We start from the raw sequence: 16708 nt of genomic DNA on the forward strand, positions 1-16708 counted from the left end.
AATGAGTTGATTATCGAGTAAGAAGTAGTCAATTCTAGTAAAGGTATGGTGAACATGTGAAAAAAAGGAATAATCTCTCTCAGTAGGATGAAGGAAACGCCATATATCAGAGATACCATAATTAGAGAGAAACGATTGAATAGCTAAGGCAGATTTAGTAGGTGGTCTAGTAACAGAGGACGATTGATCCAAATTAGGATCTAACCAACAATTGAAATCACCACCCAGTATAAGAGAGTATGAGTTTAAGTCTGGTAGTGAGGAGAAAAAACGTTCAAAAAAATTAACATCATCAAAATTGAGGGCATACAGGTTTGCTAGTACAACTTTAGTATTATATAATTTACCAGAAACAATAATAAAACGGCCATTTGTATCAGATATCTTATGATGGAGTTCAAAAGGAATATTTGAGTTAATAAGGATGGAGACCCCCTTAGCTTTGGCGGCAAAGGATGAATGAAAATGCTGACCTGCCCACTTTGACAAAAGCCGGGAGTTATCAAAACAACGAATATGAGTTTCTTGAAGGAAAGCAATGTCTACTTTGAGTTGTTTAATATGTGAGAAGACCCTCCTTCTTTTAACAGGGTGATTCAATCCCTTTACATTCCAGCTCACAAATTTAAGTGTGTTAACCATTATCAATTGTTAGTACATAGAAGGCAGCAGGCATATAAAAAGTCAAGCAGTACAATAACAGTCTGGGAGCAAAAATGTAAACATAGATTCGTAGAATCAAAACAGAAACATGTCCTGAATAACAAAGGAAAGCAAAGGAAACAGTGAGTAGTGTTGGAACTGGAGAATCTGCCCCATCCTCGCAACCCAAAACTAGACGGCTACCAAAAAAAGCAGCTAGCTCTACCAAAAAAATTAACCCAAGTATGACTTCCAGTTCTGTGTCATTAACAACAGTTCCGTCTAAATACTATAGCAAATGGTAACTAGTTTATGCACTAGAAAACATCATTACAAATAGGAACAACTTCAACAGAAGTATAAGACTTAATACAAAGAAAATCAAAAGAAAACCAAAACTAACCTACCCGCGAAAAGTTATAGAAGATTAAAAGAGAAAAGAAAAAAAAAAGGGAGGGAGAAAAGGGGGAAATTGTATATTCGAAGAGAGTACTTATCAACCATTTACAGAAAAAAAAGGGGAGCAAAACTTAAACTATGAATCATCCAACAGGGAGGCCTTCAACTCCAAACCTCCAAAACAAGTTAAAAAAGTTATACAAGAATAAAATGGATTACCCAAGTCTAAACGTCCGCAGGGAAACATTAAACTCGGATTATCTATTTAGAAAAAACGCACCAAGTCCAGGGAGAGATTGTCTACAGCCGTTAGAATTTCAATAAATAATGTCTGAGTTATTCAAGAAAGGTCTGAGTCCGGAAAAAATAGCTTTACTACGAGAGGTACTTATCCACCATTTTAGAAGGTCAGACCAGGATCCTAAGGAGACGTGCTGGCCGGAAGACTTCCAACAAATGCCTCGGCATCCTTCACTGATTTAAACCACTTATATTCTCCAGTAGTAAGCGTAATTCGTAGATCAGCTGGATTCCGAAGAGAGGGTCTAAAACCACGATCAAAAAGCACTTTCATTACCCCTTTAAACTCAGCACGCATCTTCAGAACCTGGGGGGCAAAATCCTCCACAAAACGAATGACTGTATTTTGAAAAGCAAAAGTACCTCTGCGGCGTGCCTCCATAATCAAACGGTTTTTCACCTGGTATTGATGAAAGCACAAAATTACTGGTTGTGGGCGGGAACCCAGAATTGCCCGGGGAACGTAGATTCTGTGTGCTCTTTCAAGCTCAGGTGGAGTCGGGAGAAATTCCTTCCCAAAAATCTCACAGAGAAAATCAGAAAAAAATTTCATGGGAGCACCCTGTTCGGTGGCCTCTGGCAAACCAAGAATTCGTAGATTGCAACGTCTGCTACGGTTTTCAAGATCCGCCATTTTGGAAAAAAGTTTACAATTCCTTTCCTCTAGGCTGGCGCACAAAGTCTTGAGATAGAGAACACGGCATTTTAAATCTTCAGAGGTTGAGTCGATGCGAGATAGATGTTCAATATGTTCGTCCACTCTAGCATTGATCCGATCCAATTTGGAATCCAGCTGGTTGAAATGGGTTCTAATTTCCTTTAAAATATCTTGTCGATGCTGTTCCAACGCTGCGAGAATATCAACCGGCAAATTCGTAGAAGTTTCCTTTTTCCCGGTTTTAGCACTTTTGTTAGACATTATAAGGTAGATGTGTTCGCAGGCAAGTAAAAGAAACCCAATAAAATACCTAACTAAGGTTTAAGAATGGAGACATATAGTGCAAAGATAGGTGAATTGACGGAGCAAAAGTTCGAAGCAGCTAAACAGTCGCCATCTTACCGGAAGTCTGATAATTTGTATCTTTTATATTACTTTAGTTTCTTTTGTTGAAAAGCTTTCCTTTCTCTTTTCAGCACTCTGTTCTTCACGTCTATTTTGAAGGTGAATGACAAGATCTTACCAATAATATAACAAAGTCAAATCACTGAAGCAGCAATGCATCTATCAATCGACAGGAAGTGTCAAAAAACAGTTGCTGGTTCACACTTGGATCAAAAAAAATCACCTAAACCCGCCTAAATAATTAACTGCTCATAGAATGCTCACTCCCACAATCCTTCTCTTCAGCTAATAGAGGTAAGTACTGATAGGTGTACATCATAAGCTCTAATACAGTATTAGAAATATGAAGTAAAGTTTCTAAACTAATTATGTGCATTAGAGGTGATTGGGTGAAAGGCAATATTCCTTCCCATCGTATTTTGCAATACCTCAGAGTAAGGGCACTATTAAGTATGTATGTCATTAATAGCCTGGTAATAAATATGGTGTCTTGACACTATTCATGAAATACAGTACTACTTCTGAGATACATCTGGATATTTCTGATGCAAAATGGCGGCGCGACACAGCGCACAGCGGCCACTCCAGGAATGAATATCTGTTATCTGTAAGTAGGGGCCGTGTATAATCCGGATTTGATGGAGACGGATGTGTGAATGCACGGAGGAATATATGGTGAAACTTTTGAAATCGCTGCTACTGTGCGATCGGAAAAAATCTCCGGGAGAAAGGCCCTGAATCCTTGGCTTTGCCTGTTGCTTGGCGGCTGGTGCCGGGGTCGAAGCGCTTGGCAGAGATGGTGCTCGGTGCTCAGTGTCGGAGGGCTGGTCGGAGGCTCGAAGTTTTCCAACGGACTCGGAGTTGGTTGTGGTCGGAGCTTCCAAAGTGCTGTATTGGCAAGCTGTGGCGCTGGAGGTTCCTGGCAGGAAGAGTTTTTCTTCCTTCTACCGTCTGCGTGAGCTGATGGGCTGTCGGGACTTTGAGACTTTTCTTCTAAACCGTGCATGGACTGCTCTTTATCAGATTACGGTATTGCTTTGCACTGTTGAAACTATGGGTTATAATTATGTGGTCTTTGTCAGTTAGCCTTTTATCAATTATGGTATTGTCTGCACTGTTGAAACTATATGTTAAATATAACTATATGTAACTATGTGGTTTTTTGTAGGTCTTGTAGCTTTAGGTTTGTCTGTTGGGTTTGTAGTTCCTTTCCGGGGAACGTGCTAAGACGGTAGCACGATATCAATACGCAGCAGCCTCTCCGGACTCTGGATTGGGGATTACCAAACGTTATGTGGTTTTTCTTGTTTGGTCTGTTTTGTGCTTTTTCGTGATATCATTCTGGAGAACGTTGTCTCAATTTTTAACTGCATTGTATTTGTGGTTTATAAATGACAATAAACTGAATCTGAACAAAAATGCCTGTAAATGGATAACCTCCAAGAAACTGACTCAGCCAAAGCATGCCCAATATTTGAATTTGGGCTGCATATTTAAAACGATTCATTTTGTACTTACTCATGCTGTTTGCATATTTCATCAAGGTCTGCATTTACATTACTGTTTTGAGATTTCCGAATCCTTTCCAGTTCACGGTCAAGTTCCAGACGGTGTGCATTCTTCATTGCTTCAATGGCTATTTAAAAAAGAAATGAGATTTCAAAACTTGAAACTTGAAAACCTGCAAGAGAGAATGCCAGAAGCATAAAAGAATTTAAATTTGCTTTGACTGTGTTTCCTAGCTGATGGCAGTGATGCCATGAAGTATTTAGAGAAAGATGCTGTAACATCCTGTCACCTCTCTCCATTTATAATCATTGATTCATACAGCATGAAAACGGGCCACCAAGACGATTTACCAAGTTGCAGCACCTAGTTACACCAAGATAATTCTTGCTATTTTAATAAATTTATTTTAATCACATAATTTTGGTCTAATTTTATACACTGAAATCTCCTATTGATAAAAAAATATAAATGAACCGGTGTTGCAGCACAGAGCAAATCAAAGACTGAAGTAATAAAAGCAAGATTAAAAAAAAAATCAGAACTCCTGTAAGGCAGGGAGGCTACGAAATGTAACAATTCCTAAGCTTCCAGAAAATAATGAGATAATGGGTTAAATACCAGAAAATCCACAATCTTCAAGCACAATTTTTGCTGTTCAACAGCTTAACATCCCTTTTGCAGAGAAGGACACTCATATTTTATCCTTCCAATTTAGAAACATAGAAACAGCACAATACAGGCCCTTCGGCCCACAATGCTGTGCCGAACATGTACTTACTTTAGAAATTACCTAGGGTTACCCATAGCCCTCTAGTTTTCTCAGCTTCACGTACTTATCTAGGAGTCTCTTGAAAGACCCTAGCATATCCACCTCCACCACCGTCGCCGGCAGCCCATTCCACGCACTCACCAGTCTGCGTAAAAACGTACCCCTGATATCTTGTCTGTACCTACTTCGAAGTAAATTTGTGCCCAATCATGATAGCCATTTCAGCCCTGGGGAAAAGCCTCTGACTATCCACACGATCAATGCCTCTCATCATCTTATATATCTCTATCAGGTCACCTCTCATCCTCCATCGCTCCAAGGAGAAAAGGCCAAATTCACTCAACCTGTTCTCATAAGGCAATCCAGGCAACATCCTTGTAAATCTCCTCTTCACCCTTTCTATAGTTTCCACATCCTCCCTGTAGTGAGGTGACCAGAACTGAGCACAGTACTCCAAGTGGGGTCTGACCAGGGTCCTATATAGCTGTAACATTACCTCTCAGCTCCTAAACTCAATCACACAGTTGATGAAGGCCAATGCACCGTACGCCTTCTTAACCACAGAGTCAACCTGTGCAGTAGCTTTGAGTGCCCTATGGACTCAGACCCAAAGATCCCTCTGATCCTCCACACTGCCAAGAGTCTTATCATTAATACTATATTCTGTCATAATATTTGACCTAGCAAAATGAACCATCTCACTGGGTTGAACTCCATCTCCCACTTCTCAGCCCAATTTTGCATCCTATCAATGTCCTGTTGTAACCTCTGACAGCTCTCCACACTATCCACGACACCCCAATCTTTGTGTCATCAGCAAATTTACTAACCCATCCCTCCGCTTCCTCATCCAGGTCATTTATAAAAACCACAAAGAGTACCGGTCCCAGAAGAGATGCCTGAGGTACACCACTGGTCACCAGCCTCCATGCAGAATATGACCCACCTACAACACTCTTTGCCTTCTGTGGCCAAGCCAGATCTGGATCCACAAAGCAATGTCCCCTTGGACCCCACGCCTCCTTACTTTCTCAATAAGCCTTGCATGGGGTACCTTGTCAAATGCCTTGCTGAAATCCATATACACTACATCTACAGTTCTACCTTCATCAATGTGTTTAGTCACATCCTCAAAATATTCAATCTGGCCCGTAAGGCATGACCTGCCTTTGACAAAGCCATGATGATTATTCCTAATCATATCATGCTTCTTCAAATGCTCATAAATCCTGCCTCTCAGGATCTTTTCTATCAACTTACCAACCACTGAAGTAATACTCACTAGTCTGTAATTTCCTGGGCCATCTCTACTTCCTTTCTTGAATAAGGGTACATCTGCAATCCTCCAGAACCTCTCCTGTCCCCATTGATGATGCAAAGATCATATGCCAGAGGCTCAGCAATTTCCTCCCTCGCCTGGAGTACATCTCGTCTAGTCCTGGACACTTATCCAACTTGATGTTTTCCAAAAGCTCCAGCACATCCTCTTTCTCAATGTCTATATGCTCAAGTTTTTCAATCCGCTGCAAGTCATCCCTAAAATCACCAGGATCCTTTTCCGTAGTGAATACTGAAGCAAGCTATTCATTAAGTTCCTCAGCCATCTCCTCCGGTTCCATACACACTTTTCCACTGTCACACTTGATTGGTCCTATTCTCTCACGACTTTTCCTCTTTCGCTTCACATACTTGTAGAATGCCTTTAATTCTGCTCGCCAAGGGCCTTTTCATGGCCCCTTCTGGCTCTCCTAATTTCATTCTTAAGCTCCTTCCTGCTAGCCTTAAAATCTTCTAGGTCTCTATCATTACCTAGTTTTTTGAACCTTTTGTAAGTTTTTCTTTTCTTCTTGACTAGATTTTCAACAGCCTTTGTACACCACAGTTCCTGTACTCTACCATCCTTTCCTTGTCTCATTGGAACGTAACTATGCAGAACATATATCCCCTGAACATTTGCCATATTTCTGCTGTACATTTTCCTGAGAACATCTGTTCCCAATTTATGCTGCCAAGTTCCTGCCTGATAGCCTCATATTTCCTCTTACTCTAATTAAACGCTTTCCTAACTTGATCTTAATATCAGATCAAGAACAGCCTCTCCTCTTGTAGGCTTATCTACATATTGTGTCAGGAAACCTTCCTGAACACACCTAACAAACTCCAACCCAGCTGAACCCCTTGCTCCAGGGAGATGCCAATCAATATTTGGGAAAATAAAATCTCCCATCACGACAGCCCTGTTATTATTGCACCGCTCCAGAATCTGTCTCCCTATCTGCTCTGCGATGTCCCTATTACTATTGGGTGGTCTATAAAAACACCCAGTAGACTTATTGACCCTTTCCTGTTTCTAACTTCCACCCACAGAGTAGACAATCCCTCCACGACTCTTCCTTTTCTGCAGCCGTGACACTATCTCTGATCAACAGTGCCACCTCTGTTGCCTCCCTCCCTGTCCTTTCTGAAACATCTAAAGCCTGGCACTGAGTAACCATTCCTGCCCCTGTGCCATCCAAGTCTCTGCAATGGCCACAACACCTTAGCTCCAAGTACTGATCCATGCTCTAAGCTCATCCGCTTTGTTCATGCTTCTTGCATTAAAATACACAGCTCAAACTATCAGTCTGAGCATACCGCACTCTATCAACTGCCTATCCTCCCTCTCGCACTGTCTCCAAGCTTTCTCTATTTGTGAGCCAACCGTCCCTTCCTCCGTCTCTTCAGTTCTGTTCCCACCCCCCAGCAACTCTAGTTTAAACTCTCCCCAATAGCCTGCCAGGATACCGGTCCCCCTCGGATTCAAGTGTAACCCATCCTTTTTGTACAGGTCATGCCTGCCTGAAAAGAGGTCGCAATGATCCAGAAATCTGAATCCCTGCCCCCTGCTCCAATCCCTCAGCCATGCATTTATCCTCCACCTCACTCTATTCCTATACTCACTGTCGTGTGGCACAGGCAGTAATTCCGAGATTACTAACTTTGAGGTCTTGCTTCTCAACTTCCTTCCTAACTCCCTGTAGTCTGTTTTCAGGACCTCCTCCCTTTTCCTACCTATGTCGTTGGCACCAATATGTTCCATGATCTCTGGCTGTTTACCTTCCCACTTCAGGATATCATGGACATGATCAGAAACATCCCGGACCCCGGCACCTGGGAGGCAGACTACCATCCGTGCTTCTTTGCCTGAAGAATTCTCTTCTAAACTAGGATAACAGTTAATGCTGAATCACAGAAGTTTCTGTAACTATACATTATAATTGGTATATGTTGACCAAGATGCCTATCTAATCTACTCTCATACCTTTTGGCTTCATTCGACTCAAATTTCTCTAAACCCTTCCTTTTCATGTACCTGTCTCAATGTCTTTTAAACATTTTAATTCTATCTGTCTCTGCCAGTTCATTCCATATACCCACCATCTTGTGTGGAAAAACTCAATCCCTCAGACCCCTTTATATCTTTCCTCTCTTACCTTTGCCCTATAGATTTAGACTTCCCTACCCTGGGAAAAAGACCATCAACCTATGCTCCACATAATTTTATAAAACTCTGTAAAGTGACTCTTCATCGCCCTTCAGTCTAGTGTGCACGATCCCAGCCTATCCAATCTCTGCCTAAAACTCAAACCCTCCAACCTTGGCATTTATTAGAACAAATCTCAACTTGATCTTATTAACTATATAACAATTACAGCACGTAAACAGGCCATCTCGGCCCTTCTAGTCTGGGCTGAACTGACCCTAACCCTAGGTGGCTTACTCTCACCTAGTCCCACCTACCTGCATTCAGCCCATAACCGCCATTCCTTTCCTGTCCATATACCTATCCAATTTTTTTAAAATGACAAAATCAAACCTGCCTCTACCACTTCTACTGGAAGCTCGTTCCACACAGCTACCACTCTCTGAGTAAAGAAGTTCCCCCTCGTGTTACCCCTAAACTTTTGTCCCTTAACTCTCAACTCATGTCCTCTTGTTTGAATCTCCCCTACTCTCAATGGAAAAAGCCTATCCACGTCAACTTTATCTATCCCCCTCATAATTTTAAATACCTCTATCAAGTCCCCTCTCAACCTTCTACGCTCCAAAGAATAAAGACCTAACTTGTTCAACCTTTCTCTGTAACTTAGGTGCTGAAAACAAGGTAACATTCTAATAAATCTCCTCTGTACTCTCTCTTATTTTATTGATCAGCTAATGAGAACATTTCAGTTAAAATAAAAACTGATATAGAATCATTTCAACTGGAAACAGAAACAACATTTCTAAAATTATTCAATAATGAAGGTAGCTGGCAGGACTTCATTTTATTTTTGCAGAATGCAAATTTAATGGTCAACGTTACCACTTTCCTTAAGCAGATTTGTTCTAGCAGGTGGAAGACCAATAGGAAAGACAACTATGATACTGTTATGATTTCTCTAGAAATATTCCTAAATTTTCCATAGAGGTTACTGGGTTGAAAGATCAGCAAGGGAATGGAATTACAGAATGTAAGCTGAATGCTTGAACTCCAGTAGAAATAAATGTTTCCAAACGCAAAAGGCAGAATTCCACAACTACAGTTACACATCAATATAAGCTCATGGGTATCAGCATATTCTCTCATTCATTTACTACAATACTTTGTCTAAAATGCATGACACAGTGATTTTCTTATAATTTGACTTATTTTGAAATGTACCTGAATAAATCTCCAATATATTTTGTATCACCTTGAGTCCTGTAATAACTAGGCCAACTAGTCTTCTTAAATGTCACAATTTGAATGTGTAGAGTCTGTGCTCTTTTTTCCTACAATATTCTGCAATACAGTACTATGTAAGTCTTAGGCACATATGCATAGCTAGGGAGCCTAAGACTTTTGCATTGTACTGTAGAAATTTAATGTATTGTACTTTAGTACTGCCGCAAAAAAAATCATGTCATATGTGAGTGATGATAAACCTGATTCTGATATGGGTCTCTATTGTGGACTATGTGGACTGAAAGTAGGAAGGGGGCATGGGAGGGTAGCCATGATTGGGAAAAGAGGAAGGGAGTAGGGAGGGAACAGGAAGCACCAGAGAGACAGCCTGCAATGATCAATAAACAAATTGTTTGGAATCAAATGACCTTGCCTGGTGACTCAGAGTTGTGTGTGTCTACACCCATGCCAGCTATACCCCTGGTACTCCTTTTCTGCCATCTGTCCCACACCCCTCCTGTGGCGCTCCATCCATGTTTTTCCCAAAATTGTAAGTCTCCTGCCAGACTTACAAATTTGCCGTCTGCTACACGTTGCCAAGTACAGTACTATGTAAAAGTTTTTTTTTGGGGGGGGGGGGGTGTGTGTGTGTGTGTGTGTGTGTGTGTAAATATATAAATAAAAAGACATTTGCACAGTACTAACAGTACTGTATATACTCAGAATGTTATGTCACAAAGCACCCACACACTATAACAATAGTGTTCATGAAACCCAGCAATTTTCAACAAAAAATTATATTTTATGGACATGGAAAACTCAAAAGATGTTCTGAGCAAACTGAAATAGCGTTAAAAATGTTTCCTTTAGAATTATTAGTATAGTCATCCAGTCACCTTATTATCCTTGTAATTTGTGTGGTAGTGCACAATTCCATTTCAAAAGACTACATTGAAGCCATATCCTGAAGAATAGAACACATGACTAAGGCTGACATTTATCTGGCACTTGTACCATCCATAATACCCCTGGCATGTCACACTAATCTTTTCTACAGAAATAAATTATGATAATGCTTATAGCGCACTTTCAAGTGGATTAGAATTGTAGTATGTAGTAAAGCAAATGACACGTAGGCTACAAGTCTGGAAGACATTCTATTGCTAAGGACACACAAATTAACATTTTGTCAACCTTATGTGATTCTTCAAAAGCAAATTGCCACCAGTCTGCTTAGAAAGAAATAAGATATCATACGGTAATCAGGGATAGCACAGTGGTTCAGCTATTAAGAGTCACAGCCTCGGTGACCTAGTTTTAATCTGATTGTGCTATATGAAGTTTATATGTTCTTGCGATCGCACAAGTTTCCTCTGGTAAATAAAAAAGAGCAAAAACTGAAGATGCTGGAAACCCAAAATAAACACAGAAAATGCCAGAAGATGCTTATTTGGCCTGAAATGTTTCTCTTTCCAAAGATTCGGCCTTGCCCGCTGAGTATTTCCATCATTTTCATTTTTTTTTAAATTTTCAATTTCTCCAGATATTCTCATTACCTCACACTTCCCACTGATGTTTAGGTTGATAGATTAGGGCTACTGTAAGTTGCCCCTGATGTGTAGGTGAGTGGGCAATTGAAGAAAATATGGTAAGAATTTCTTTAAAAATTGTGGGGATTAAAAATATGCAAAACTGTAGTTGATTCAATGGGTGAAGGGCTTGCTTCACTGTTATCTCTCTATATGACTACCTCTTAACCATTGTGCACTTAACAGCATTATTCTCTGACCTGGATTCGCAAAGAACACCCTGTACTTAGTGCCTTTTCTTGAGCAATCAAGAGATTTGCTGTTTAAAGAATGATCAAATATGTGATTTTACTTCCCAGTTACAGTGGGAAAATCCTGTAACACCAATATTTAACCTCTTCCTTTTAGTATTCTAATATGCAACTTGTTTTGCTTGATCTTCACCCTATCGTTGGCATTACATTTATTCCCCATTTCCTCGGGTTCCTTAAGGTTATCATAGCATGGGGGTGGGGTGTTAGTGGGGATGAGCTCCCACTACCTAATAAAGCTCCCAATGACATGTGCCTCAATTGAATTGAATGATCTTTATTGTCATTATACATAAGTACAATGAAACTGTTTGGCTTCCTCTCAGGCAATCAAGCAAAGTGGTCGATAAAAACAAGACAGTAATAGAAAAACAGTATTAAATAGTTAAGTAGCAGAAAATATGTTGCAGCAGCACCAGAATATCACGGTAATGCACAAAGTGCCGTTAATGCAAGTATTTGAGTCCTTGTGTGTGTATGTGTGTGCTCACAGTTTCAGTCATTGTTCTGTGGGAGTGGTGTGATGGAGGCCACAGCTCTGGGGTAGAAGCCGTTCCTCAGTCTATTTGTTCTGGCTTTTAGTGTCCTGAACCTTTTGCTGGATGGCAGCAGGTCAAACAGGGAATCTGGTGTATCTGGTTATGCTGATTATGCTCAAATAACCTCCGACAACCAAGTCCAGCTCTGGCCTGCACATGTGACTTAACTACTAAGTCTGGCGGAATTGTTTCTGCTCACAGGAAAAGGGGTAAAGGTGGACTACTAGTGCCTTAAAACTAGTCACTCCAGGCAGATGAGGCTCATAAGTCATAGTTGGCAGCTCATCTAGAAGGAAAGTTCTGATCTCAAACCTCCACTACCTTGCAGCTAAACCCAATCACTGGGAAAGCTTCAGGAGAAAACCAAGTGGAAAAATCTGCAGCTGGAGTCCCCAGGATAACCCTATATTGAATTCAATGCTAACTGGCAACTCTTGTGGTGCCATTGGTGCCAAACTATAAAGTCTCTGCTCTTTCGTTCGATTCATCAACTGTTTGGAGAGGGGAGCCTGCTGCATGGGCAACAGCTTGCTCTCTATACCGTACTGCCCTGGCATGCATATACATCAAGGATGTGACATCCACAGTCCACCCTGACCAATGGAGGGAGTCCTCTCCTCTGCAATGTAAAACACATTTGATTTCTAACTATTCTCAGTTCTGATGAAGTCATTGATTTGGAATATTAACTCTGTTTCTCTCACAACAGACTTTGCCTAGTCTGAGTATTGCTAGCATTCAAAATTTGCATTTAATTTAATTGTTCCTATTTTAAGTATTAAAATTTGTAACTGAGTAGGAAACATGCAATGGTGAAATCTGGAATTTTTCACATAATAATGGAAAAGGCATGACAAGAAAGTATCTTTCAGTATACTTTGACATAATACTAATCACCCATTTTTTTTGTATCAATGCAGGTTCCAGTCATTCATACTCTTTTCCATTCTCACCTACCAGAAATAGTGGCAGCGGTCTCTTCAGCTAGAAGCCGCTCTTTGTCTTCTTTTAGGTTTTCCAGCTCTCGTTGATGCTGTCGGTGGAGTTCTTCTATTACCTTTTGATGTGATTCTTCCATAGCAGAAAACCCACGCTCACATGTAGCCTAGAACATCAAAGGTAAAATATTAATTCTGAGCATTATTCCCCAAATGTTCTTCAATGGTATTGGTAATAAGTTATGACATTAATGCTGCCCTAGTCAAAATTTATATGGTCCTTTAAAAAGCATCTTTTAAAATTAGTATTAATCTGATTTAAAAAAATGCTTTGTATCCAAGTTTATTTTACCTGATTATCTTAATTGATAAAAATCATTGGTAGGTTATCTTTATAAAGATATATATCTATCTATCTCAGGAGCTCAGTAATACCATGGACGAAATATTCTGGTAATGGTATCGGATTTACAATTTGCTGTAGAAATTGCAGCAACTGCAATATTTATTCCAATGTTCAAAGTTTGTGTTACATGGCTATGTCCCTGATTCAAATCCTCCAGAAGCTAGTCAAACATCAACTTTCCCTGATAGCCAGTCATTGGCTAACATTGAGTTGCTAGTTCTTAACCTCCCAATGCACATGATTTCACTAAACTGCCACTGACCATTTCCATAAAGAACAAAGAGCTGTGCAATGAACAGCATCATACTAGAAACATACTGGAAGGAATTGAAGTTTTGCAGTATTACTGGAGACAATACAAATTATTCGTACGGAATTGCGTACTAACATGTATGTAAATGAGTAACCTTAAAAGACTGATGGCACAATGTATAAAGTTTAATTTGTGGAAAAACTCTGTGTTCTTTATGTGACATGCTGTAAATGCATATTGTACAATATTATTCATTGCTTTTGCTTTGTTTAAGTTTCATTCCTTCAGGACCTTCTTTGACCAATTTTTATTCCCGTTTCCTGTTCTCTTGCTGTCCATGTTTAAAAATGGCAGAATATAACTGGTATGGCATTCCACATAGAATAGCACTTTCTGCTTTGCTATTCCTATAACCTGAGTGCAGATGATTACACAGGTATCAATCCAATTGTAGCACCTGGTTAGCGCCAACCAACAAAACAGATCTGGTATTAACCAGAACAGGTTTGTAAGCTCTGCTGCACCAGACACCATCTAAAGGATGGAAAGTGCTCATGTTTCTGACAATGCTGTCCATCAGAAGTACACACGAAGATATTGAACTTTACTCTTCCACACTCATCACACATTTCAGATTAAATGAAATTATTTCCTTGTATATTAAACACAGTTTTATTATAATTACTTCAGGACCCCCAAAATAGTATAAGCCTGAACTAGTTTTCAGAATATTAAAATAAATCTATCCAAAATAGAAATTTGTGTAAATCACTAGCCTTCTCTCTCTAATTGAAAGAGACTGGGCTCCATTGAACTGCAGGACAGACAGCTTGGTTCCAGTAATGTTTTTAACTACTGCAGTATATTGCATTTGCCATGAGACAATAAGCTGGATTTTGCATGGGTTTCCTCAAAGTAACATGGAATTAACTGGAAAATCAGTTGTATTAAGATCATTATCTATGCCTCTGTACTGCTAAGACGTTGTGTAATGATGCTATTCCTACAATTAAAATTATTCCAGTTACCGACACATACTCATTTCACATTTCCACCTATATGGCCAGTATTCTGAAGGGTTATTTGCAGTATAAAGCAGATCCATTTATTAAAATAAAGTTTGCGACTCTGCAACAGCCTGTTAAGTGACTGACCTTATGAAAGATGCTGTTAGCTGCAGATCTTGCTGCCTTCCAGCAGATCAGTTTTTCAACTGGATCAGAATCAGAATCAGGTTTGTTATCACTGACTGACAAACATCATGAAATTTGTTTAGTCTGATCCAAGTTACAACTAGTGACATTGAAAATATTGCAATGATTCCAGTGATTACAGTTAGAATCAAGGTAAAATCTTTGGCTTTTAATACAATAATCAACTAATACCACAATGAGTAAAAACACTTCATATGGAACTTTTGCTGGAATATGCCAAGGTTAAGAAATAGCACGTGTTGAAACTTTTGGAAAATATTGGGATAGGTAAGTTGCCTTTGCAGAATGGGATATACCCCATGTTATTACGGAAAGTGAGGGAAGAGATTGCTGTGCTATTGGTGAAGATCTTTGCATCCTCATTGGTCACAAGAGTAGTACCAGAAGACAAGAGGGCAACAAATATTACCATTCTTGAATAAAATAACAGGGAATTACAGACCAGTGAGTCTCTCATCAATGGTGAGAAAACGACTGGAGAGGATTTTTACAGACAAGATTTATAAGCATTTGGGAATCATTAAGGATAGCCAGCATGGCTTTGTGAGAGGCAGGTTTTGTCTCACAAGCCTGATTGACTTCAAAGAGGTGACAATATAAATTGATGAAGGTGGACATAGTGTATATGGATTTTAGTAAGGTATTCAACAAGGTTCTCCATGGCAGGCTCATTCAGAGAGTAAGGTGACATGGGATCCAGGGAAACTTGGATGTGTAGATTCAGAAGGCAGAGATTCAGAGGGTCGTAGCAGATGGAGCATACTCTATCTGAAGATCTGGGACTAGTGGTGTTCCGTAGGTATCTGCTCTGAGACCTGTGTTCTTTGTGATTTTCATAAATGACTTAGATGGGGAAGTAGAAAGGTGGGTGGGTAAGTTGGCAAATGACATGAAAGTTAGTGGTGTTATGTAGACATTTGTCTTAGCTTATAACAGACAGTGCCAGGATGCAGAGCTGGGCTGAAAAGTAGCAGATGGGGTATAATCCAGAAAAGTGTGAAGCATACACATTGAAAAGTCAAACTTCAAGAAAGAGCATAAAGTTAACATCAAGATTCTTAGCAATTGAGGAGGAACAGGGATATTTTGGATCCATGTCCATAGATTCCTCACAGTTGTTGTGCAAATTGCTATGTTAAGGTGTATGGTGTGCTGGCTTTCATTACTTGGGGGATTGAGTTCAGGAGCTACAAGGTAATTCTGCAGCTCTATAAAACTCTGATTAGACGACATGGAGTATATTGTTCAGTTCCAGTTGCTTCGTTTTAGGAAGGATGCTTCAGAGAGGTGCAGAAGAAATATACCAGAATGCTGCCTGGATTAGATTAATGTTTTATGAGGAAAGGTTGAGCGAGCTCGGGCTTTTCTCTGTGGAACAAAGGAGGACGAGAAGAGACTTGATAGAGGTGTACAAGATGATTAAAGGCATAGATGGCACCTTATTCACCAGGGTGTCAATGGCTAACATGACAGAGCAGTAGTTTAAGGTGATTGGAGGAAAGTATTGGGGGGGGGGGGGAACGTCAGAGTAACACATACAAAATGCCGGAGGAACTCAGCAGTCAGGCAGCATCTATGGAAATGAATAAAAAGTTGATGTTTTGGGCTGAGGCCCTTCTTGGTTTTATTTGCACAGAGTGGTAAGTGCATGGAATGCACTGCCATGGATGATGGTAGAGGCAAATGCTTTAGGACTATCTAAGAGACACTTAGATAGGCATATAGAATGAAAGAAAATGGAGGGCTACATGGGAGGGAAGGGTTAGATTGATCTTACAGTAGGCTAAAAAGTCAACACAACATTTTGGCCATAGGGTCTGAACTGTGTTGTACTGTTCTACATTTGATACAATAGCTATGATTTGGTCACATTCATGCAAGTATCAATTTTCATGATATAATTCTGATAAGTCCAACAAATTCAAAAGATACTCCATAAAAGATGCAAATAGGTTAGGTGATTGGATATAGATTGCTATAAGGAATAAAATGTAGGATAAAATATAAAAGCACATTACCTGAATGATGACAGACTACTAAGAGAGTTCTGAGAAGCAGAGGGATCCAGGAGCCCCAATGCATGTGTCTCAAAAAACCAATATTGCAGGCATACAGTAAGTACGCAAGCTAGCCAATGCTACTGTTTATT

The 16708-nt window shown here is 39.9% G+C and overlaps 1 protein-coding gene across 5 annotated transcripts in view; it reads right to left on the bottom strand.

Annotated features, from left to right (window-relative positions):
* Window positions 1–16708, bottom strand: part of LOC140714546 (uncharacterized) — a 441169-nt gene that overhangs the window by 48356 nt on the left and 376105 nt on the right. For all 5 annotated transcript variants that reach the window (XM_073025825.1, XM_073025824.1, XM_073025827.1 and 2 more), the window contains 2 exons: window positions 12706–12853; window positions 3923–4040 (listed from right to left, as the gene is read on the bottom strand). In XM_073025825.1, coding sequence (XP_072881926.1) covers window positions 3923–4040; window positions 12706–12853 — 266 coding nt within the window. The remainder of the gene's footprint in view (window positions 1–3922; window positions 4041–12705; window positions 12854–16708) is intronic.

Source organism: Hemitrygon akajei, chromosome 22, assembly GCF_048418815.1.
Source record: "Hemitrygon akajei chromosome 22, sHemAka1.3, whole genome shotgun sequence".
NCBI classification, from domain to species: domain Eukaryota; kingdom Metazoa; phylum Chordata; class Chondrichthyes; order Myliobatiformes; family Dasyatidae; genus Hemitrygon; species Hemitrygon akajei.